The sequence below is a fragment of the Spea bombifrons genome, chromosome 1 (genome assembly GCF_027358695.1).
Source record: "Spea bombifrons isolate aSpeBom1 chromosome 1, aSpeBom1.2.pri, whole genome shotgun sequence".
Classification (NCBI taxonomy): domain Eukaryota; kingdom Metazoa; phylum Chordata; class Amphibia; order Anura; family Pelobatidae; genus Spea; species Spea bombifrons.
The window spans coordinates 34,852,500-34,879,385 of NC_071087.1; the positions used below are offsets into that span (position 1 = coordinate 34,852,500).

General features: G+C 39.6%; 1 protein-coding gene across 2 annotated transcripts; it reads right to left on the reverse strand.

Annotated features, from left to right (window-relative positions):
* On the reverse strand, window positions 1–26,723 carry FHDC1 (FH2 domain containing 1). 2 transcript variants are annotated; one of them, XM_053460476.1, is made up of 12 exons: window positions 26,600–26,723; window positions 20,374–20,941; window positions 15,328–15,389; window positions 14,498–14,600; window positions 12,283–12,368; window positions 11,912–12,012; window positions 9,715–9,785; window positions 9,431–9,538; window positions 8,986–9,056; window positions 5,380–5,497; window positions 4,935–5,099; window positions 1–4,274 (listed from the first exon to the last, which is right to left on the reverse strand). In XM_053460476.1, exons 2-12 carry the CDS (start codon window positions 20,821–20,823, stop codon window positions 2,328–2,330), a joined length of 3,282 nt encoding a protein of 1,093 aa, XP_053316451.1. In that variant the 5' UTR covers window positions 20,824–20,941; window positions 26,600–26,723; the 3' UTR covers window positions 1–2,327. The 2 variants fall into 2 exon arrangements, with proteins under 2 accessions (XP_053316451.1, XP_053316457.1); XM_053460482.1 differs by lacking the exon at window positions 26,600–26,723 and adding an exon at window positions 25,219–25,337.
* Window positions 26,724–26,886: the final 163 nt, after the last annotated feature.

Sequence of the window (26,886 nt, forward strand, 5' to 3'; positions counted from 1 at the left end):
TAAAAGTTGATGCCAGCAACCTGGAAATTTATTAGCAAACTACAAGTTATTCTGAAATATGTAAATGATCCATTAAATACATCTCTTATGTACACTGTACCTTCTTTACAAAATTTACAGGTTTAAATTATATTTCTTCAATCTTTCAGTTTTGAAAAATACGAAACATGTTATAAAATGAAAGGCTTACACTGACAGATCAAGAGGTACAAACAGCTTGATATATTTTATTCCTGAGTAGGACTTTTTTTAACCATTACCTTCTGCACTCGCTGAGTTGTAATGTGCACCGCAGGCCAATCACACAAACACGTGTGCTAAGCAAATACTGTAATGCTTATAGTAGCAAACGATGCTGAAATTATCACAATTGTTGGCAAAAATCTAATTTTAATAAATTATGTTCTAGGGTTCTAAGGCAGATCATTAAATGCCAAACACAAAGGTCCTCAGGATATTCGTACCCAAATGCTGGGAAGTGGGAACAGGATCAGCACTTCTATCATTGATACAAGTGTATCCTGAGGAATAAGTTTAATATCTATAGGTCTGGTTAGCATCTAGAACAAAACAAATCTAAAATGAGAAGTTTTGGGTATATTTTAGTTGCACATAAAGAGCTTGAATTTCACCATCAACTTATTTGTCTACCCATTGCATAAAGAAGTCAGTTTGCATTGTAGAACACGTACGAATGCTGCTCTTAACACTCAAAAGGGTTAAATGTGATTCAGTGCCATGTAAAACATTGGTAGATGGCAATGCTTGGCATGCCCATCTATGCGAAGATGGGTTTTCCCCCTCTGGGTGTAAAATGGAAATGTTCTCATTTACAAACAATGTTTCGTTTAGAATTGTCCATCATTCTTTGTACAATGCGTCATGGCTATTTACTTTTTATATCAATTCCTAAAGAAATGTGTTATCTCTATACATCCGATCCAGTTGATTTTCAAATACAATAACGTGGCTTTGTCAGTTACTTTTCAATGAGGCTATTTTCGGCCACAGAATTTACGGATTTGGCAAATGGATACAGGTGAATCAGTTGAATGTGTTTTCTATGGCATGTAATTCATGGGTAAAAGATTGACATCCAAAAATATTTTCCACTTATAGATTAGACATGAAAGCCCAAAAGGATTGTTTCAAACACGGCTGTAATGTTAACATAATTTTTCCAGTTTTGCGCATTTATAAATAATTCTTCCATTCAGCCCACCCGCCACCTCACCTCAAAAGGTAATGGTTTTCGGATATTTATTTTAATTATCTGTAAAAAAAATATTTGGAGACAGTCTAAAGATGCGAAATCCCACTAAAGCTAATTATGATCTACAAAGTACATGTAAACATTTTGTGGTTATCACATCGTAATGCTCTGTTTTTTAAAGGGTATGCTGTCCTATTGTGCAGGGGTTATAATGCATTCATTTCTCAATGAAGTCTTTGAACTGCTGGAGAACATGTGAAGTGGAAATTTAGTTACAGAACATGATTAGTATTCACAAGCAGTTGGTACCACTCAAAAACCAATTAGGTGATGGGTAATGAGTTCTCTATAGATGTCTTTCAATCAAAGCTTATACAAAAGATGTCTAGCAGCAAAATCCACATATGAACAACAGGAAGGACAACCACACTAAGGAACATGGAATGGTTGAAGTGCTCTTGACAATTCAGACTTGCAACACAGAAAAGTAACATATTTGATATTAACTATAAATAGGTGGCACTTTAATATTCTAAAAAGTAGACAACTCTGCAAGTGAACGCATTGACAAAATGAGTCCTCCACTTCACACGACGCGCCAACTTGTGCGATAGGAGAAACATCTGTGCCAGTCTTTTTGCTGTAGATACATATTCAGCTACCTTAAGACTCCACCCAGCAGAGTCCTTTTTCTTTTCATGTCATCGTGACCGATTACATTATTAGTTGAAAGCAGCCAGCCATACAATGTCACTGATTAACTTGCACCTTCGGGAGGCTGAAAGGCTTATTGGTTTTTTTTCCCCTGTAGCCAAATCATTTAGGGAAACGAAGTTTTCCAGTCTTGGAGGACTGCAGATAAAGAGTTTTTGATGATCACAGTTTTACAACCAGTAATAACATTAAAGTGGACATTCCTTCATGTGGCTGCAAGAAGAAAAAACAAAAAGCTATGTTCCTATACAAGGCCACTTGCAATCACAACGTACTTCACGTTGTACTCTCAGGTTGTAGGTCACGAAAAATCTACACAGAGAGGAAGGTTGAGGATAATCAAGAGAATGTACCATACATTCGCCCAAGGAGGGGTTGTCAAACACACGAACTAAAACATTCATTTCAGTAAAGGTTTCAGTATTTTTCCCAAAGTTGCTTTGCCTGTGTCTTTAAGTTTCATTGAGGATTTCTCAACTACGTTCTTGTCTTTTTGTGCAGATTCCTGTGTGCAGTTACCCACTGCCTCAGCTGCCCTTCCTCTCATGCTAACATGTCCCTTCGATGTGTTCATGCTGCCATTTTCCTTGGGGATCCCATCCCTGGTAAGGGTTTCAGACTTTCCTTTGGACTGTCGAAGCGAGCCAGACCTAGTTATTGCTGTAGAAGTTTTTGACGGTGAAGAAGGTGGATCATGTTTTGTACGTCGAGAAGAAGAAGCTATAGTGTTCCTTGCAAAGCTTGGTGTAGAAGATGATGTCTTGAGGTTAGTAGCTGGTGAGGTCTTACTGGGTTCTGGATTATTTGATTCTTTAGGAGTTGTACGGCATATTTTAGTATCATCAGGCTTTGGCCTAGAAATATTTCTAACAGGCTTTGCTGCTGGCTTCTTCACAGAACTCTTGCGCTGAGGTTGGTCTCTTTGGAAGTGGGATCCATTGGAAACTAAGCTTCCTCCTCTCTGTAGCTTAGGGTCTTCTGAAGATGTGCTGCTCTTAGGAGAATTTTTTGGCAAGTGGTCATTTTTAGATAGGGTATCGGTTTTTGCTCTGAGTGACTGGCGGTGTGTCTGCTTACTTTCATTTACACTTGTTTCACGCATAGAACTTCTAAGATCAGCTCGTTTGATACTCCCAGGTCTGCTGAACTTAGAAATGGGGACAACTTTTCTCATGGTCTCATGCTCAGAATCATTCAACATACGCACAGGCTTTGTTGGGCTAGTGTTACTAGGACGACTATCAATTGCCTTTGAGGAGCTGTTGCTTCTCTCTTTCACAGAGTTACTTCTTCTAAAATTTTCTTTAGGTTTGGTGGTATTAGAAATGCTGCCTTTCTTTACATGTTGTGTTTTATCATGTTTATCAAAATTGTTTTTTTTGTTCTGACCCAATGGCTGTTGGTTATCATCTGAAGGCAAATCTTTTGTCTCTCCTTTTTCACAAATGGAATCTTGTCCTTCAGAGGAGTCCAGAGTTAAAGAGTTGTCAGTAGTATCTGTAACAAAAAATCGTGGTCTGTGATATTCATGATCAGAAACACATGTTGTTTCTGATAGAGGTGTGTTTGCAGTATTTGAGGGTGCCTCGGTCATACCACTACCTCCATCTGAGGTCCCTTTAGGGTTCCCTGGTTTGTCTTTGGTAATCTTATTGGGCGATTTTGTAACATCATCTGCAAAGCTAAGTGAACATAAGCTTAAGTCTTCTGAAGTTTCCAAGTCTGTAACACCTACATCTTCACTTTCCATATTTATGCTTCTCTTAAAATCAAATTGTTGCAATCCTTTTATAAGTCCATGCTCTTCCACGGTTACTGTTAAAGGACTTAAAGGAGTAGGTTTTTGAACTTCCGTCTCGCATTGGTTGTTATTAGTGTCAGCAAAGGGGGCTTCTTTCTCATATTCCAAATAATTTATCAATAATGCAGGAGTTTCCACATTATGGTTTTTATTTAAATGAAAACTATTTAGGCTCTTTTCTTTTTTCTCTTTAGAATCCATCCAAGCCATTACTGGTCTTGGTTGGCGAGTACGAGCTCGGGGTAAACTGTTACACTTGTTTGTCTGCTCATCTTGCGGCGCTTCCAAGTACATTTGGAGTTCTCTGTCTGCTGTAACACCAAGAGAGAGACGGGAACGTCTTGAACTGGAGGTCCTGTTAAAGGGGCTTTGTGGCCTTTGCATAAAGTCTTCAAGTCCATTCTTCATAAGAAGTTCCACATCATTTTCACTGCTGCTTCTTCCAAAGCCTCCATTCTCTCCACCAACCCAAGAATGACGTTTCAGCTCCAGCTCTTTTAGTCTCTTCTGCCGTCGAAGGTCTTGGATTTCTCGTTCTCTGTTTTCCTAGAATTAGGAGGAAAAAACCATACAAAAATCAGCACACCAAGATGTTTGTTATGTCCATGTAACCATATCTAACCAAAAAACAAAGACCAGAGAAAATACTATGTGCTTTTCTGCTTCTCGTATCCGTTTCCTAGATTGTAAGCTTGTTTGAGCAGGGTCACCTTAACAATTTTCCCCTATATACATAAAAGGTATGTACAATTTTTTTACGTCCTGTTTACCCATTGCATGGCGCTGTGGAATATGATGACGCTTTATAAATGAATAAATAATAATGTAGTCAGAACTTCTATAAATTATCTCATATGCTATTATAAAACTAATCTGGATACCAGGGCCACTAAGAGTGAGAGAGAGGACAGGATAGAAGAACATAAAGAGTAGCAAATTATTAATTATTTTTTTTATGTATCGCCACCATATTTTGCAGCGTTAGGCAATGGGTAAACAGGACATAAAAACTAGTATATAACATAACAATTTGACTCACAGAAGCAAAAGTCTGATCAATCTCCCCTAACATTTGATGGTTATCAAGGTGGCAGTCCCCTATATCTGAATCCAATAGAACCCAATCAAGGGTGAAGTGCTCTAACATACACACTTTTGTCATTTATTTTACTGTAGGGCTAATAGAGAACATAAACTTCATCTCACCTTAACAGCTTTGTTAAACTTTTCACAGAAATCCCTAAATATCTGGAAGCATTCATCAAGCTTCATTGTTTCTTTGTCTTCACAAAAGAAATCAATGAGGGCAGTTCCCTGTTTCTGTAGCTCAGCTCTCCATGTCTCCAGTTCCTTCAACTCTTTCACAGCATTCTAGAACACAATAAGCACACACCCTCAGCAAACACAGGACAGTGACCGCCGAGTTTAATAAACAGGCTTGTCTACATACAACAAAAACACTGAAGAACAGACCTCTGAGGTTCAGAATGCTTACATAACCTTACATCATCAATTGTGATTAAACCATGTATACATTTTGTTAACTTAAACTGATGATCTACTTTAAGTGATATTATGATGCATTATAATGCTGGGTGGCCTATCAACCTTGGAATAGAAAACTAAACCTTAGTAGTAATAAAGTACACACCTGGAGAAAGTCTTCCGTTTGCTGCATGAGTTCTTGGTCTTTCTTAAGGTGGTCTTTTAGAGATTTTGTCTTTGTTAATAAAGACTGGAATTCTGTGTCAATATTATCAATGGATAACCTGAAATATATGTAAGAATACATATCAAAGAAGGGCATAAAATGCAAAACAGCAGCTGTGGTAAACCTTCCTTTAGCAATGTTTGGATACATCATGAGAACACCTGCATCTCAAACACAGCCAAGCCTTCCTGGTAAACCCAAGCATGTGATAAGTGGAGTGGAAACAAATGGACACAGAGGTGACTTCAGCGGTATAAATGAACAGAAATGGCGATCATCGGTGCTGGGAACTCTAAGGGTTTCACCCATAGTTTCAGGATTTTTAAACCACTACTATTTATCCCAATGTATTTTTTTTACTGTAACCCTTAATCATGGTTTGGTGGCACATAGGTAGAAACAGGACTGTTTTAAACACCAGAGATACATTATATATGATCAGTGAGCGTCTTTATCCACTACACAATAAAACACTAGAATTGTTTAGAATGTGTTATTGTATGCTATTCAGATACATAGACAAATATGATGGCATGTTTACAGAAAACACAAAAAAAAACATTTTGGGGTGAAATCAAAGCACAGGTCAATAAAAAGCAACATGGCATGCCATTTGTAATCAAGATGAAATGGTCTGCAGTCTGCAATATGAGTATAACCCAGCCAACTGTCTGCTGGGACTTTATTATTTCCTGTCTGCCCCAAATAATGTTTTCTTTATTCGTCAGCACTTCATTATCAGAACATGCAGAAGCCAGACAAAAAAACTAAACCTTTTTCATCTTTTTTTGACCCAAGACCTCTGCATGACAAAAGAAGTGATATATTAAAAGTGAGAGTAGACACTCACCACAAACTTTCCAAAGCCCTAAAAATAATGGTGTCCATAAATTACAATGCCTGTGTCTGCTTCCTGCACTGAAAAAAACAACAAAGCGGTGCTACCTCCTTTCTTCTACACGACTACAATGCATGCAATCAATACCTTTACTCATGTTGAGAAACATACAGTTGTTCCTTAGCACATACTCATCACATCCAGCCAACCACATCTTAGTTTTTACAGATGGACGTCGCTCAATTAAAAGTGTAATATATATATCCCAATTTCACAACTAAAATGTTTATCATCATTGAAAGTCCTGGCTTATCACGGTTCCTTCAGTGTGCAAGTTAACCAAAGTTAAGCACACAGAACGCTCTGTTACAATGGCCGATGTGTGGAAAGAATAGGTGCTGATGCTTTTCACTGAGCCGGCTCCAACCTCCTCACTTTATAGAAAGTTTGGATCTGTGTGAGAGTACAAGCTGAGCTTTTGTGTAAAGAGCTGCCATTTGACCTCGTCCTTTTCTGTCTTAGTAACAGCTGCAAACAGCACTGAGCAGTAATGTGGGAAGGCCATGCACCTAACACACGAAGCTTACATTCTCGCACTATTCTGTAGGCTTTGGCCATGGGTAAAGAGCGAAAGAAGCAGGGTCTATTGTCAGGGAAGCCTTTAATGTCATAATGCTTCATTCATGGAGTTTAAACATGGCTTCTTTCTCAAGCCTGAAACCGGTTATGAACGACCTCCATAGTAACGGCAATGGGGCCAGTGCTTTAAAAGCTCATTATAGGCTTCATTTCCTCTACAGTTTACAATAATACAGGTCAGGCCCATAACCATTATATTCTTCCGGCTGCTAATGGAAATTCAGGTTAAAACGTGATGGCGCCCTTAATGCTTAACACCGATATAGGCTGGGTTGTAAAATGTAGGTAATGGATTGGAACTTTTTGTTTTTAGGCATTATAGAACTTAGTTTTAATTGTTTTCAAATTAAAAAAAACCAATATTTTTGAAAACTTGTTTTTTTAATACTAGTAATAAAAAAAGCAAGTTCTATGTCTACCCCCTTTGCTATGCTAATAATTAGAACAACAAACTGATCTCAGAACCATTTTCAATTTAACAGTGCATCGATAACTCCCGAATTCCTGGAAGCCTTTGATATTTTTCAGTCTATTTTTCACAATCTTGAGCAATTTGCACTGATAATGGCCAGATGTGAGTCCATGCCTTACCTGAATAAGGGTTAAATAGCTCTGCTTTAACCGTATACACTCACAGATGCTAGATGTGTTATGCACAAACAAGATTACGTACATATAATAAAATATTGAAACCAATAAAAATGAACCAGGCATCAGAGAGATGAAAGACATTAAGCTAGTGCCAAGTTTTAACATGAGATCATTTCAAGATGCAGAACAAAACATTTACATATGAAAGACTAAAAGATCTTCTATACAATGAGAACAATCTTTACGTTCCGGGTCCTATTAGTTGAGCGTACAGAGAAACATGCTGTGCTAGCTATCCGTGATGATTGCAAGCAATAGGGTAAAGGCTAAAGGGGCAGTGAATGCCTGGCACTGAGCCATCGGCTCGTAAGATGACAGCAGGGCATTGGAAAGATGTGAGTGAAAAAAAAGCTTAGGCTTGGGATGAATAATGAGACCCATTTGCTTTGCTAACAATATCCGTATGGAAAACACTGAACTACAATAATATATATTGTGTGTGTATATATATGTATGTATGTGTATATATATGTATATATATGTGTGTATGTATATATATATATATATATATATATATATATATATATATATATATATATATATATATATATATATACACATACACATACATACATATATATACACACACACACACACACACATATATATATACATACACACACTTACATGCGTACACACACACTGACTTCTACATGGAACAGCGAAACTTAATGGTGAGGCAGAGACATCATGAAAAAGAACATGAGATCTGTACTGTAAAAGACATTAGAGATGAATGGGATCGTCACATTGCTATCCTAAATCAAAGATGAGACCAAGAACTGATTAAGGTTTGATTCTGTACATCAGATAAACCAGGTAGACTAGATAGCAGATATAAACCATTCAGCCTACCACACACCTTCCTGCTCCACATTAGTATTACAAAGGGCAGTAGGGTCTCTAATGTTAGAAAACTGGCCCCTACCTGCACATAGCTATACTTCTGCAAGAAACCCATGATTTTACTACATTCCCACATAAACCCCACACATGCATTTGCTCCTAACCCTGAGGGACTTAAATGAGACCGCTTTCATGGACGTTAAACCATCCCTGTATATGCTCCCTGCAGGTGTACTTGGCTTTCTTATAGTACAGTAAAAGGTACCAAAAGTGCAGTAAATTGAATAGGAGCTGCAGTAAGTATTTACAATCATAGGATATTGGGAATAGTCCTAGAATCTGCTCATCAAATATCTATTAATGAATTTACATTATACTGTGCGAGTATTTTTTTCTGTTTCTATAGTGCCTTCAGAATCAAATTTCCTAAAACAAAACTAGCATGTCTCATGCCCTCAATAAAGAGGATCTGTGTCCATGCCAAGATGAGCGAATATGTTCTAGTGTTACCAACAAGTGTACATAGAGCAATCAGTGACACAGAACAAAGAACTCTCATTCCCAGATCTTACCTGGCTGCTTCATTAACATGCTCCAGTTTCTCAGAAAATGTTAGAAGCGTAGCGTCTTTCTTCTGGGCTTCCTGCAAAAGTTACAAAAAAACACAAGTTATATATGAATATGCGCTACATCCGGCTGTTATTGTGATGCCATTTAAAAAAAAATAAGAAACAAACCTTTCGTTTAGAAGCTGAGTGAAAAGTTCTTAACACACACAATTTAAGATGTAGCTATGAAACAGGGGCAGAGCTTTTTGATGCCTCTAATGTCTGTGGACTAGGATTCCCAAGATCATAGATTTTGCCCCCAGCCAGGATAGCAGCTTGCATTATGGATGTGGCATAATTGCGGCAGTGCGGAGGCTGTTATATATTTTATTTGGCCTCAACTGTTGCATGTTTGCCTCACTAAATAAAACAAAACAGGCATACATAATATTTGGGAATAAGAACATACCAGAGCTACAAAATGTAAGAGATTCATCCCAGGCTTGTTTGCCTTTGTGTCTGCTAGCCGGAGCAATGACGACAACTTAAATCCAACTGCGTTTCCTGCATAACCCCCCTAAAATAGTAAACGTAAAGAAGGGTTATAAGGGCTTTTCAGGAATAATCTATGCATCAGTGTACATAATATATATATATATATATATATATATATATATATATATATATATATATATATATATATATATATACATACACACACACACACATACATACATACACATCAGAACCTACCGCATTCATAACGTTCCCTGCTTGGAGCACCAAGTACAAGATTGCATGTAGCTGCTCACAGGACATTAGCTCTGAAAGAATCCAAAAAGAACAAATAAAAATGGACTCTTCACAGGAATCATATCATATATGAGAAGGTCTCCAATAAGTTGAAGATAAGGGAAGCACTGTCGTTAGGAACCTGTTCCTTCCTGTACTCTTAAGGGGGAGTTTGCAATAGAGCTGTGGTTTCAACTCCTTGAGAGCGCTACACATTATGAAGGTCCATCACCATTCTGATGCAGGAAGAACTTGGCTGGCCCCGTAGAACACAGTTAAATTAGTACAATTACTTCAAAGTCTCTTCACCTGAATAATGCATACGTGGAGCCCATCATAATGTATAGCGAAGGGAGGTAGTTAAAAGCACAACCCCATGCATCATCTTGAAGTTTCCTGGGGACAGCTGCTCATCAGCCCACCACTGTTTGAGCTTCTTATTATGGAAACCACAGTTTCCCTTCATTGTCTACCTTTGTTATTTTATTCAATGTATTTCATTGATTGGGTACCTAGTCATCTGATATATGCCATATAATAATTCTTAAACCAAAAGAGTATTTCCGCTGTGCTTTAGAAGTGAGCTAATTGTTTTTTCACGAGCGTAGGGATGATGTATTCAACAGGAAAGAGATCCACCCAAACAGATCTCTGTCACAGGTACACAAAACAGCAGACCTGGAAATGAAATCTGCTTGTTTAAACAACCACAGCGGTCGTGGGGCCATGTAATATAATGCTTTCTATCACCTCGGTAACTGTAATGTAGCTTCCAGGTATTATTCATGAACAAACCTCAATCTCCCAATGCATTTTGGGGCCGTGTGCAATGCCCTCAACCACTCTACCAACAATAAGAATCGTGTTTATTATGCCATCTCTTTCCTCTCCTCATTGCTGTGCTCTATATTTCTAATAATTTTATGTTTCTTGTTTTTTTAATACATAAAATCACTCAAACTTTACGCTCGAGCAGATAAGGGAGGGCTGACTAAGAGCCCTACTATTTGATCATACTGGTACTTGAATTGGTGCAGGAGTGGAAGGCTGTCGGAATATGGCTGCAAAAAATATACAATTCTACATAAATTATTCTATTGATTTCTCTGAGAGCGTAAGAAATGTAACGTGTAGAATAACCATCCACCCTACCTAGTCTGGCCGTTTACTAATTATTTCTTAACATTCCATTTAATTATGCGTGTCAGACTTGCAAAACATTAATGATATAAAAAAGTGACCAGTGTTCTGTGTCACGGTTCAGGTTGCAAGAGCCGACATGCACGCTAACCACCGAAAAGAATCACAATGATACATAACACCACATGGGCTGTACAGAATAGTTGACAAGCCAAAAACACATTACTCACTAATGTAAAGGTTACAATCATAGATCAACAAAGCCAAACTGGGAGTAACTGGGAACATGTTAATACCTCGGGAACACCTCACATTTTGGCAGAGAGACTTATCAGCCCTGAACATAGTAATAAAATATATTGCTAAGGTTATTTAAAGAGCCAGCAGTAAGAATTAGACGTTCCTAGGTTTGTCTTTCTAGAAAATACAGATTTACACGTTTTTGCTATGGTTTTTTTACTTCTGCTTATGATATACCTACAATTATCTTGGTAATATACCCTTTCCTGATAATTATCTTGTTATAAAAGCAGGAATCGTCTACCGTTGCATACTGTGCTTATTATGTTATTTGGGATTACTTGATATAAATAACCTATACATTTCTATACGTGACTCACATTCTGTTGCCGTGCAAGCCAGCCCACACCCATGAAAATGTGGGGCAGGTCTGCCCTGTAATCCAAACGTCTGATTTACGAAGCCCGGATTGCTTTGCACAGCAATTAATCCGGCAGTTGAAGACATGGGTGTGCATCGAAGTTTAAAGAGCTGCAGCCCAAGGCCTTCACTCAACTCTATATAGCTTTTCAAATCAATATCTTAAAAAAAAATGTTTATCCCTGTAATTTGTCTACTCGTCATGTTCCACATTGTTTAACCATGCTAAATTAAGAAATTATTATGTGTGTGACCTAGAAATCTTACAGGTATTCTGTAAAACATACATTAGGTTAGGTTCCAGGTACATGATCTAAGCTAAAATAATGCAAGACAAGACGTTATAAATGTGAATTACCCTTTGTAGCAAGTCTGATGAGCATCATATCTTTACTCAGTGAGGAATAACAAGGAGCAAATTCTTTTTTCAGCACCATGGCCTCAATCCGTAGAGAGTAACTACAATAGAAAACAGAGTGTTGATTTGCCAATTCTCCCTGGACTGTATGGGGCTACTTGGGCTAGCATGGCGGCCACAGATAGCAGAGAGCTCTAAGGAAGCGCAAAGAACTAATCATGCAATATCATTTCATTCACTGTTGGCATAAATGACCGGCAAAATGGTTTTAAAGCACAAAAGAAGCGAGCAATATTTTTCAATGGAAGTTGGTTTCATACCACTAAATGCATTAAGCAGACAGACGTTAACAATAAAGATCCTATACTTACTTTGGCATCTGAATCAGCAAGTACATAAAGGAATCAGCCAGAGACAGTTTGGATTTGTCCCCACTAAATGATTTAAGTTTCTTTGCCTAAAGGGAAAAAAAAGCACAAACCAAGCACAAACAGTTACTAACTCTTCAGATCCAGAGTCACCATTTAATAAAGTATTGTCTATTAAAGCCATCGCAAACATGTACAGCTCGCTGGCAAGTCACGCCATTGCGTAACAGTGCAAACATGGCAAGGTAAGGGATGTCCAGATATCAGTCATTCAGCGGCTAATTGCTGAAGATTTACTCAACAGTAACTAGATACCTCAATTATTTCTAATATAATAGGCAAACACTCCCAAATGGTACATCACAATAATCCCATAATAGCCTTCCTACCAGATTTCTAATTTAACAACTTCAGTTTCATCAAAAAAAGTATTTGTAATTCCTTCACTAACCCCTTGCCTGTTTAGACAAGAATGAATAGGAGAGAGGGAACTATAAGCAATTGCCTATGGCAGATAGTTTGTAGTTAAACTATTATATTCACAAAGAAATCTGGGAGAAAATATAGAAATCTGGTGGATGCTGGTTCATCAAGGAAACCAGCCCTTTAGTCTATCATTTTATCTGTCAGCAAGTGTCCATCAAATACGAAATAAATGACTCAAACCATATTTGAGTTCACATTGACTGAATCAAGTCATTTGGATTCAAAATGTCCAGTTGAGTAACTAGGGCCCGGTTATAGCAGCAGCTCGGGGTGAAAGTAGCGGTTCAGGGACTCAAACCCCCACAATTGAAAAAGTATATGAATGCACATGATTCTATTGTTGTTGGTTAAGAAGTGTGTCTGCAGCACTTAAAGAGTTCCTGAATGTTGTAAAAAGCACATGAATATATCATAACCCGACGCTATAAATCATTCAGGTAGATTTTAGAGATGACATTTTTTTAAAATCTGCCCGGAACACATCTTTCATCTGTGAAATTTTTCACATGATGCAACGGAAACACTGTGCTCCCTGTTACCTATGTAAATAGGCGCAGGCACACCCACCAAAAAAAAAATAAACCCATAGCATTCTACAATAGAAAAAAAAAACACATAAAATGACTGCAAATAACAGCCATTTAGTCCATCCAATTAGTTCATTGTTTCCGCTTATTGTAAGAGCTCAAACTAGGTTTAAATTTCCCTTTTACCGGTACATTAACCTCTACCAGAACCTTTGGAAAATTGATCCAACTATGCCATCCTCCCAAGTGGAAATAAATTGGTTTATTATCTTACATTAAAGCCTCCAAAACTAGGATTTTAAACAATCTTCTCTTGCATTTCTCATCCTTTGAGAAATAAACCGCCAAGCAAGGTTCTACAAAAGGACCTTGCTGGTTACTATGTCTGTCATCAGATCCTTTGAAATAAATTAATTCCATCTTTCCTACAGACCCTGATGCAATCATAGTGTGAACAAATTAAATTAGATGTGTTATTTGGCCATTTCAAAAGGGATACAACTGCCTATATTTCCTAATATGAAAACTCATATTAAAACACATCATTGATAGTCTATGTGAAAATTGACACAGCCAATAAGGCTATAATTACCAGTTATCACATTTACAGCACATTGAAGCAAATCACTTTTACTACAAGAGGTTCTTTTGCTCAATTAGCATCCAGTGACATTTTCCACATAAATTTTAGCGATAGGAAACAGACATCACGGGTGCGTAACGATCCAAGCAATTCATCGGGTAATCAGAACACTCTTTATGCTGGCACCAAAAAGGGATTCATCTTGTTTGATGCGGGAAGGGGGTATACAGCCCCGAGTAACAAGCAGAGCGGATTACAGCGACATAGCGGTGACAAATATAGTGACAACATGATTGCCGTGTCCGGTACTTTTAGAGAATGAGAAGTGTACAGCGCAAACACACAACAAATATAACACGCACATGTGTGTCACAGTAACAATAAGAGCACGTGTTTGTTCTGGGAAGCGAAGCTAGGACATAGGCTGTGCAAGTCATGCAAAGGTGGTGCTATTTGTAAATAAATACAATTATACGGATCAACATATGTGCCCCGTTACCATACTATAATCTTTAAACTTTACACTCCAAAGAGCAACAGCCGACAGACTCATCCCAGACAGACAACGTTCGGCACGATATGTGCTACACATGGAATTGTATGCAAACCTCTATGGTCCTACCTCTTCAGGCTCTGGAGAGAGCTTCAGTAACTCTTGCAGAGCCTCCGACTCGTATAGATCACATCGCCCCTTGCGAAGGTCTTCGATGATCTGTTCAGCTGATCTGTTAAGAGAAGTACAGGTTTCCATAGAGCCCATGCCAAACTGATCCTTTCACGACCACATTACGGATGCTGGGAATACCCTTCACCCTCCTAGACCTATCGCACGCAACATTTCAAGTGGTGAAAGAGGTTTACTTTAGTTTTGGTGGGTGTAGAAACTTTTTATATGACTTTCTGTCTTACTGATCGCTACTTATGTAACCAAGTACAGCATTTAAAAGAATAGAAATATACTGAATATACAGAATGTACGCTACAAACACATCTTCTATGTCTACACACACATATTGTGCCTTTTAGGACACACAGTGATACACTCATATTGAACAAAGAAGCCTAGGCTCCTAAACAAAAAGGGGGGATATCAGCGGAGGAATAAGGAAGAAATGGATTTGGGTCCCAAAGAGGGACATTTGGGAGGTATGCGCAAGACTTGGCATGCATTTCAACTCACATCAAGCTCATCCTGGCTTATCTAGCAGCCCCTTTTGTCAAACAATGGTGTCAGCCAAAAAACCCAATACATGAATAAAGAAAACTTCCCATAAGGGAGGATAGATTGACAGATCATCTCTTATTTGCCTTCACAGTCCAGGCTGCCAATTTTCTGCCTACTGTAAAATATCAAACCTTACTCAGTCTTGACCTTGTCTAAATTCTCCTAAATTAACCCCTACAGCACGTGCCGGAGGCCATTCCAGTTACACATGTTTCATACTCACGTACTTTTTGAACTGTTTCAAAAATATTCCAATATTCATGCTTCTTTTTGAATCCAATATGGAGACCTACATGGAGAGAAAAGAAGAGATTCTGTTTAGTCTCAGTGAGTGCAAAACAGAACGGTATAGAATATTCGCTCCGGCTGACAAAAAGTTACCTGGATGAGTAAAGAGAACAGAATATTCATATATTGATCATGAATACAAACCGACAATTAAACATTGCAGTACTGTATACTCGCTAAAATAAAATCACAAAACTTTGACCTAAAGATACAAAATAATTAGGAAACCACATTTGAACAGAGCCTTAAAACTGCTAATTGTCTGTATCAGATCTGAATTTACAGACAATGTGTGTGTATTTATAACATAACTTTTGGGGGTTTTGCAGGCTTAGCCTTAGGTAGGCAGCACGCATAATTTGCACCTCGAAAAAAGCTGTGGCAACTCTTATAATTGTCGTCTAATTGCGGAAACAGAAGAAAGATCAAGCTGTAGATGGAAGAAGATTTGACTTTATTAATGTGCACTTTTATCTTTGAGCTCCAGTTCTTGGGGCTAACTAAAGCCTGGCTTGATCCTGCCTCTAATACTGTGTTCCCAAATACACATTCTAGAGTCGGGAAGACTAAATACAGCGTGTGCCGTTATCCTGCGATGGTGATTTTACATACATGTGCTCAATGCAATGCAATATCCCCGCAACATACAGTCCTGTAGACGATCCTAGATGTGCCACAGCTGTCACATTCAGTACCGCGCATGGTATCGCTGTCACACACATGAATTACTTATAGGTGTGAGCAACACTTTGTTCTCAACTGAAAGGCACCAGATGCAAACTGAGGTCCGCTATTCTCCGTGCCAGTAAATAAGGCTCTCTGGAAATAAGACCTTGTTCGGATTAAAACGAATACACTTCCACAAACAGAATGCGCTAAAATCCTTCCGCTAGAAGGGAGTAGCATGTAGCATAATTAACCCGAGATGCTGTTGAAAAGCCATTTCTTTTCAAGTGATCCAATCATAAATCATAAGAGAAGCTATCGGGAATGATGTAATGGCTCAGCTTAGTTAACAAGCGCCGCTCCCATACTATCATCTCCAGCAGTGACATCACTTTCCAGGGTCTAACAAGACGCCTGTGTAAACACAGCTTTATCTACAGCAAGAAAGTCACAGAAAGTCTAAGATTAGTGTCCACGTTATTAATATTCAAGGAGGAGAGAATCCAAGCTCTTTTCCCATTGATTCAGGACAGTCACTGACTCTAAGGCCGTTTGTCCTACGATAGAAGTGTCATTAATTGTAGAAGAGAAAAATATCCAAATAAATGCAAATAACCTTCTCTCTGTGGCATGCAATTGTATGTTAAAAATACTTTATCTCATTTGTGGGGATTTTGCCGAGGAGGGGACTGGACATTAAAAGTTAAACGAAAGTAAATAGCTGCACGCCGTGGTATTGGGGGTTAAAAATGCTGTATAAATGATGGTTGTGTGCATTTGTTCATTAAGTAACATATTGCGTGTTTGCTCCTACCTGTGACACCCTTTGTGATCTCTGCGGCCCTTTGTATCAATACGCTCTGATCTCCTAGCACCCTTTGCACATAGACACTGGGAAAACTTCATATCACGGACACCCTGCATCTGTATTGTTACATTAGCCGGTAGACTATGCCATTATTATTAATAAGGAAATTGGTATTTCAGATTAAAAAGGACGTACCATGCTATTTCATTACCGCTGCACTAATTTCATAGTCACTTAAATGTTAAAACACAATAAACAGTAAGTTAGACTCGCGCATCTCGCAGGCATATCCAGTGATACAGAACGCCGGTTAAAGGGACAGAACCATCTCTATAAAGGGCTAAGCTGGTCCTGCATAATGCATAGCTTGAAACATTTAAATATACATTTATATAGAGAGCCATCTAAACTATTCTTGGAGCAGAAGCTCACTAGGTTTGGAGGTTCATAAAGTGTAGTCTGAAAGATGAAACTAGCTCTCCTGCAAACTCTCCCTCCAAACGCACTCATTAGTGAATGAGAGTTAACACAAATGTGGGATGAGTAAAGAAGTAAAAAGAACAGAATGCATAATGAAGTACTGAACATAAAACAGGGGCATAGAGGGTAGGGACTGTATGGGAAGCAAACGGGCATTAGAGATACACTCGGAGAGGTAAAGGAGACACCAAGTCATAAAGACAGAAAATACATTCTTCAAAACTAAAAATTCTAACAAAATGTAGTCAGACTCTGTCACACAAGTGTAGTCAGACTCTGGCTAAGGATAGCGACAGCTTGAGTCCAGCAACAGAAGAAGTGGCACGCGTGACAAAGCCTGCCAACGTTCAGCGCTACTATCCTCTGCGCTCGCAAAGCTAAGAAGTACAGAGCATCTCATACAGACACTTTCTGCAAAGCACTGGACGGCTAATGGGGACTGTGATCAATTACTGAGAAAAACTAACACACAACTGTGTCCTCACACACCCTTCCTAATCACTGGGGCAGTAACCGATACACCCCGATCTCCTTGTACCTGTTACACACAGACACTCCGCATACTGCATATCCCATACACACCGCATTTGTAAAAGAACAGGACTAGCATTTAGAAAAAAGTTATTAACCCTTATTAGAAGACATTAGTCGGCCTCTCAGCACTGAATGAGTCAAATTATGAATGAGATGAATATCTGTGGTTCAAAAAGCACTGACTCACGGTGTAAAAGTCATTCGGCGCCCAGAACAAGCCCTGATTTAACGAGGGCTTATGCAAAATCTTTGAATTCTAGAGCAAGGAGCTGAACATTCATGTCATTATGCCCGACAACACAAAATCTTTGCACATCTTAATATATCGTTTGTAACTTGAGAAACTAAACTGCTTGAAGCGCCAGTCAATTCGGTGTGCCTGTGCCCACAAATGTTACGGCAGAACAAGTCAGATCAAACCAATGCATGAAATTCATATTCTCATGTTACAGAAAAACTATTTGATCCAAAGAGAGATGTTATCTTAAAGATGAAGAATTGTTCAAATATCTAGCTGATGCATTTGGTGACTTTGCTTGTAAAAATTCCGTCATTTAAAGGCTGACATTCACAGACAGATTTGCATATTCATTCTTGCACATTTTATTAGAACAGTGTGAGAGACTGCCGCCTTTCTACTCACATACGTCAGTAGACAATTTAAAGGGGTCCTGGTGACATTCCACTAGTTTATAGCGATCTTTCACCATGGGTAGAGCACTTTAGGGTAAATGAAACAAAAAGGGTGATGCCACAAGGCCACTGGACTCCCAAGGAGGAACTCACCAGCCATCATTACAACACGCTTGCACAAAAAGATTTATGGTCGCTTTAGGGCACAGCAATGCGGGGGGGGGCGTGAATTGGCAGTGGATGTGTGCTACTCTTTGGCGGTTCCCCTGGTAACATCTTGTAATGCATTCAGAACTTAATCAAAAACACTTAACCTGGCTCTAGAATTAAGCCCACAAACACTAACAAGCCTAACTCATTCACAACCGCAGGACACACAGTTACACGATTCATTCAAATCAAAGACAAGAGGGTCATTTCTAGAAAAATAATAGAGGCCAGGTGTGTTCTGTGCGGGGCCGGTGGAGCAGAACAAGTGCTAAACTGGAGTTCTGACATATTATGAGAGCGATCACTCGTGCAAATCCGTAACTCAACCCTTTCCCTGCCATGTTCTAAAAGTGGTTGTAAGAAAGAGCTGGGGCTTCTAAAACGCTCCATCACTAAACTAGATTGCCGAGACAGACAGAGTGAGGGTTTTAGAATACACAGGGATTTCCCATATTTTTTCCAGTGAACAACAGATACAATAAAAGATTTTCAAATCAGATTGCAAATTACAGGATTTAAAAAACAGACCAGTGTTGTTGGTGAATAATTACACGGGACACGGCATACCCACATTACCCGACAGAGATCATATATGCTGCTAGAAAATATGTAGGCATCTTCTAGGCCCCCCTAGAAAAGGTGATGATCTTTTGGACCCCTGTAAACGATTATGACGTCTAATGAAGACTCAGCGAGGAATGTAAACGACCCCAAATCCTCCTCTCAAGCTGCAGGGAAATAAATTGTCTCTTCCACTTGGTGACCTAAGCCATTAAAATGGACCCATTACATGGGATGTCACTTAAAAGTATTTTATCATATGCCCCCTTCAAGAGACAACTGCAGCACTGCTACCCCTGTAACTCTTGTGACACTATGACTGTTTCAAACGACAGGGATATCCGGTTATAAAGTGGCCAACGATATACAAATAGAAAAGTAGCACATGCCCAACATTGCATCACCAATCCAAACATGTGCATTGGAGACCGGTGAATGTTTCCAAAATACTCATCACTCCCTTTTGGCACAGATAGCGCCAACAAAAAAAAAACAGGACACTGTTCCACAAGGCCAACGGAGTAAGAATTGCTTGGGACAATCACATGCTATTTGCGTTAGATTCATCGCAGGGGAGCACAACTCTCTTTTAACATAAAATCTTAACTGCTCAAACATACAGTAAGCGAATGATCCAACCTTAGTTGTATGCCACCGGTATTTCAAACCAAACTTTTGGGTCTATTCACTAAAGGGAGAGTTGGCAGGAGATTGGTGCTTTAACTTCCACACTTCCCAAGTCATTATGAAGGACCAACACTGACAGGTTTCTCTATCTGACTGGGCCATCAGCCACATTTATACGACTAGTCCAAACATGTCAACACGCTTTGCTTTCTTTGTGTACGCTAAAACATGTTTTACTATGAATCACTTGGCAAATGAATGATATACACACACACGATATATCCTAAATATCCAGCTTGCCGGTTTGGTCCTTCAACTCAAACACAATAGCCTTTAAAATTATAGAATATTCTTTGGATGCTAAGTTAAGGCATAATAATCAATATTTTTTTTTTACTGAGTAGCATAGCAAAAAAAAAAGTTCAAGATTTAAAAAGCAACACCTTTAAGAGATAATGAAAGTTACCTCTTCCTTGGATTCATGGAAAGAGGACTTCGAACTCCCCTTTCCTTTGATAACTCCTGGTTTTGCTTCCTCCTGATGACCAAACAGTTCTTCAATTGTCTTTGTATCAATTTGGTATTGATGTTGCCTAGCAACCATAGTCCAAATATTGTTTTTTCCTCTGACCTGCTCCTCGGGAATTGTCTTCCAGAAGAAGCTTCGCATTCTCTTCTTCTTATTGTTGTGTCCATGTCCATGACCCCCGTTCTGTAGGAATGGGGGTGGTGGAGGAGCTCCAGGTAAAGGAGGGGGAGGTGGAGGTCCATGGTGATTTTGAAAGGGAAGTGGTGGTGGGGGTGGAGGGGGAGGAGGAGGTGGCAGTGGATGATCAAGCATTAACCCTGTTATAACAACGCTGCATTCTCCATTTTCCTTATCACTGGCCAAGGAGACACAGTTCATGACATGCATCTTGGGGTAGTCTGTTCTTTGCAAGAAGCATCACTAACAGTGGAAGATACAGCCGGCATGAAACCACAGAATAGCAGCCCGTTATATTCACATCTACATACAGGTCGCCCCGGTAAACCTGCAACGAAAAAGCAAAATTTCAAATATCAAAAAAAACGTAGGATAATGACACACGGAACAGTATATTTCATGATGATAATAAAGAGCTAGCCACTGAATGAGCCATTTTTAATCACATGAGATCCACGCAATGAACCTTCGTGTCAAACACGCTGTCTCAAGTCCCACAGGGTCATGCGCATGACTGGTCCACGAGTATATTTTGCCAAGGAGGGCAATGGCAAAAATAAAAAAAAAAATGTTTTTGCATAGTTTCACATGTATGACGAAAATGTAATATGTTACTGAATCTTTACAACAGAAAATTTCTGCCTCCATATTTCTGCTAGTCCATTAATAAATTATACTTTCCGTCAATTAGCTTACATCTCCTAACCATGCCAGGTAACATTAAAAGGCTCACTCCTGATTAGTGCTCAACATTCATCTATACATACATGCCATTGTGTTGCCCGATGTGCTTTCCGATTGCTTTGAATGAATCCTATTTTCCAACACGTGAGTTATTTTGCAATAGGCTAAGAGGCATTTATTTAACCCTATTTTGACAACGCGTAACTCTCACTGACTCCAGAAATCGGTTCGCTTTACCCTTTAACGACCCGAAACACTAGGCTTGCCTGCCGTATTCTTATTAGGCGTTTGCTCTGCAGTATGGGAAAGGATTCTGAGGAAACATAGGTGTTAAAAAAGCAAATGACTTTCTAAGCGGTCATTTTTCCATGATGTAAATATAAAAGGAAAATAGCCAACCCCTTAACTGTGTGTGCCTTGGTGTGTACAAAGGACACTGAAAAAAAAAAAGAAATTCTTGCTTACCAAAGTGCACACATATCCTGGAAACATACATTCTGCATTGCGTGAGGCTACATTTCGCAGAAAGAGTAAAAAAAGAAACCAGCCCAACAAATGTCCTAATAAAACGCATGACAAAGTGCAGAGAAAAGTAGGATTGTAACGTGTTCATCAATAGACCTCGGTCCCCAATAGATGGAGGGGTCTGTTCACATCGTATCTTATGATATTCTATGGAGCCTATTTTTCAATTTACAGAGCTTAGTGAATAGAGTTCATCTAATAAAGTAAGCACCAGAGAACTCTCCAAGTACTCCTGTAACCCAGAGTATACCACCAGTAACAATGGTTTTCTGACAATGCACATCCCTTTAAAAAAAAAAAAAACCTTACAACCAAAAGTGTTCGTTTAGCCAGTATTATTGATGGAATTACCCCGCTAACCCCTCTGTGTGTGGTCGTTCACAGCATAGCTTTTACTGCAGCTAATGACAAGTGTAAGTATAGCCGAAAATGCAAATAAAGCTTCCCGTGATGATAATCTTTACAGCAGGTCACAAAAAAACAAATGAGGCTTCAAATACAAAAGAGAAGAAGGCTGCATATTTAAAAGGACAGTGCTTGCCTGTAGGTATGCCAGATCACAGCCAATAACTGCGTAAAGTGCATCCCTTCCTTGGAAAGATGCCATCACCTCATAATAATAATAACTTGATTTCTTACATCCTGTAAAAGAATAGGTTTCCTTCTGTTATTTAAATTATCTGGACTATCGATGATGGTGTAATTACAGTGTAAAAAAAAAAAAAAAAGTATTCACCTGTAATTTTAAGGGCCACCAAACAACCTAAAACAGCATGCGAGTCAAGGAGCCGTGCTGCGTTCACTACACAATATTAGGGGCCAAACTCATTGAACATTTACTGTAAACTTGGCTGAACTGTAAGCTTGGCTCAGCAGCGTAGTCAGTGAGATGACATTCGCGAAGCCTCCCCACATTACCTACACATTATGCAGGGCCAGCTCATCCCTTCTTGCAGGACACTGAGGTTGCCCATTTCCCAGTGCGATCAAGGAGTTAAAACAAACAATAATTGTCTTCAGTTGGCCAGACTAATAAGTATACAAATGGTATGGGTCACAAAATGTATATTATATTATATATATATATTTATTTGAAATGAGTTTATTTAGTGTGTAGACCTGTACAGTGCCCCGCTCTAGTAGTGGTAGAGATATCGACAACATCCTGCTTCCTACTGCAAACATCACAAAGAGGTGCCGAAGATTTATTAAGATCACTAACGAGTTTGACAAACAATGGCATTGTTTGACTATGAACTAGAATAAGGGTAGTGAACAAATCCACTAAGGAAAGAATCCAAGCTTTCTTGTAATCACTACATCCTGAGAAGAAGTGATTTGCAGGTAGGGAACTAGCTAAACCTCTCACCCAAATATGCCCCACAGCCTTCCTTCAGATAAGGAATAAGTGCACAGCCAGGGCAGACAAAGAACGAGAGAAGAATAAACAATCGAAAACCATCAAGGTGACACTTCAGATGGGACAAATGAAGCTGAGCTTCTAAAAGCTTTTGATATTAGGATGGGCATGGAGGTGCTAGAGAAAAGCGAAACAATACAACACAAGCACTAATAACGTAGACTAAACACAACCATAAAATCAGATTAATGCGAACAGACGCCAATAAAATAAAAACCACATGGAGTAATGTTTTGGCCTGAAGGCTTACAAGGGTTCTTCTTTCACATTTCAACACTTTTTACTATCCCCATGCCTTACAGAAATAAATCCAAACCCTTAATATAGGGTTAAGATCCTTGACGATTGATCTGAGCCCAAAGTCTTGTAAACCCTGTGAGAGTATGCATTAATATAATCTGCAAGATGCATTAACCGCTGGATCCCAGAGAACAGGCTTCACCCTCAGTAAATTGGAATCCTCGATAGTATTTGGGTTGTAACATGAAGGCTTTTCATGCATATGTAGACCAGGCTTCCTGAGGACCGCACATACAAACAACACACATACTTTACACATGCAACAGCGGCTTTGAGCAGTCTATGAGAGACTCTCCTGAACACTCACAACAAGTGTACAGAACCGCGCTAATAGCGAGTTAGACAATAGCAAAATTATATCATCTGAAAACTAGTTTTGAAGTTGCTCTTAACTTAGAGATAGCAATTGGCTAGATTGTCAGTAATTTCAATGACATCTTCATGAGGTCACGTGTTTTAGATTTATCTAACAAAAAGAAAACACAGCAGATATCTGATATCTTTCCATTTAGGTCACCTTTGCCAGTCACCTGCTATTTTATTTGAGGATAATCCTCACGTAATGTTCAGTGATGAACCAAGGTTTGGTGGAGCTCGGAGTGAGCACCAACTTTGGTGCTCTATGCTTAGGCTGCTATTTAATGTGACCAAGCTTCATGCTGACCCTGTGATATTTTACAGAACATTTTGCGATTTTTCATCATGCTTTCTTTCTTAAAAAATTACCTTTATACTTTAGTTAACTCTTTGCAAAAAAAAAAAACAAAAACAAACCCAAAACACGTTACCAAAGGACTCAGTGCTGCCCACTACAGGCATATGAGGTCCCTGACATCGCGACAAACACAATGTTACTCACTCTGTATTCCATCTCACTGCGTTATACGACACACACTGACAAAACTATAACAATTCTTGTGCCAAACTTGCAGAATCGACCATAAGTTAGACTGCCTAGGAAACATTTTCTGTTAGTTTTGAGAACTGAATAGTTTTTTGAGCTTTAATTGTTTGCTTTTTTTTTAACCAGTAGCAAAAACAAGTAAGAAACGTAAGACTTTCTGATCAATGTTACAGGCTTTATAGTACAATTAATTGTGGTAAATTTAAAAAAATAAAAAAACTTTTCCAATATTGGCCTATCTAGCTTTATTCACCTATTTAAATGCCTGGATTTAAAAGGTGAGCAGTTGGGTGCATGTTGGTGAATAACACTAATAAAGACACACAATCAAGGAATGCACCAGAATCATGTATAAAACTTTCAAATTAAACATCAGGGGGAAAAAACTAAATTTAGATGAAATCTCTATTTTGAACAATGCCTCTGTTCAGCAATAAAACAAATCAAGTTCTTATTACTTCGAACCATCATGTAGTTGAAATACAATGCAGCCAGATAAAGCCAAATCCTGCAAATATACCACTGGCATATAGTTAGAGGAAAAGCATCACCTAATCCAACAAACCCTCATCCAAAGCTACAGAAACAGTTCAGAACTTCTTCGCCCCATAAATGCCGAAATCTCAGGAATCCCATGCATTTCATTACACCAACTCCAGCGGAATCAGTGGCCTTCCTCTATAGCATATACAATACACTGGCTATAGAAATATGATGTCATTCCAGTCCTGAACAACCTGTATCTCTCACAGATCTGAAACCCCATATTTACAATGAAAACATTAACGCGTCCAAAGCACAAACTACTTGCAATCAGATGAGGTTTCTATGAGAATCCATGCCACCGCTCATCATATACTGGGAAAAAATAAAAATAAAGTCACCTCTGGCCAGATGAAGAGAACTCAGCAGGTTGCTCGCTGGCTTCCATGGGAAAAGCCAATTAGTAATGCTTGTGATCATGCTGGGATGAGATCAGCCTCCCCTCCCTCTCCAGGAGACTCTCCCTTATCTCCTCCCTTCTTTTTTTTCCACAATGCAAACCTTATTGATGTCACTTGCCAGCTTCCCCATTGAATGGTCCTGGGTGGCAGTTCGGCATGTCAGCGGCCCTCCCCCATAGCCTGTAACTCCCAGTCTCCATGGCTGGGATCAGGGGGAAGTTTATAGCCGCAGCTCATTCAATAGGGAATAAAGAGCAGCAACCGAGGCTGTGGGTTACCACAACAGCAGCGTGTATGGCAAATCCTATCAATCACGGACCGCAGAGTGTGTGAGATCCACAAACAGTACCCCATCCCCAATGTACAGCAGCGATCGGTACCTCTCCCGGTCATGGGAAGTACCGTGTCTGGCCCCATGCCCATTACCTGCCCGCACTCTCACAATAGGCAAATCTCCATATATAATTAACGATTAATGCTCTCAACTCCCACAAGCCACACATGTCCCGATTACTGCTCTAAACATACTAATCTCAATTAAATGTTAAAGCAGAATAAGGACACCATCAACCGGGGTCTATTCACTAAAGGGCGAGGTGTGGCTTTAAGTCTCTCTCGTCACTATTCGTTATGAAGGGTCATCACTGGCAGGTGAAAGGCTGAGCTGACCTTGTATAATGTATCGTGCCATGGATGAGGAGACGTAACTATGTTACACAGGGTCATGTGCAGCAGACTGGCTTGGGTTGGCCCTAATAATGTATAATAAGGTCGAGGAGCACAAACTCTTACTTTAGTGAATAGACCCAAAAAGTCAAGCATTGTAGCAGCTGTACGGTAATACCGGGTCTCCCTACTAATGGCATTAGAAGAGCATTCCCACTAACACCTGAGATTCGATGTATTGTAACGGTCCATGCCGGACTTTAGGGTGAGCAGGTTGCGTCCTGTCCAGCGAAGGGTTAAACGGGTAACTAGCAGAGTCCTGGGACGGAGCGCACTCAGGTTACGAACATACAGAGCATTAGAACCCGGGCGTTTTACGGCTCTCTGTGTTTGACACCCCATTATATATATATCGGTCGTAAACGCACTGACTCCACCGCGCTGATTGCAGGCACCGCATTAGCGACAAGTACCTGAGAGCAGCGCTTCCCAATACCCCTGAACGCTGACCCGTCCTGAATACAGCAGCGCACTGCTACGTACCTACTCAGCACCAGCCCCGCCATAAACGTCGGTAGCCCTTCTTCAGTGTGCGTCGCATGTGAGTAAATAATCCAGCAGCAGTTTGCGGTGGATCCCAAGCCGTTTCCACAGAGATGTGATCCTGTAGGTCGGCTTCCACGCACTGTGGGCAGTAGTAACAGTGTCGAGGCACTGGGCGACGCGGATGCGCATGCGCAGTGAGTCAGGTCTCAGGTACCGGTCATGCAGCTGTAGCCTAGTTTCTGGCGCGGTGGATTCCGGGGTCGCGCTGCTCTCCTCTACCTTCC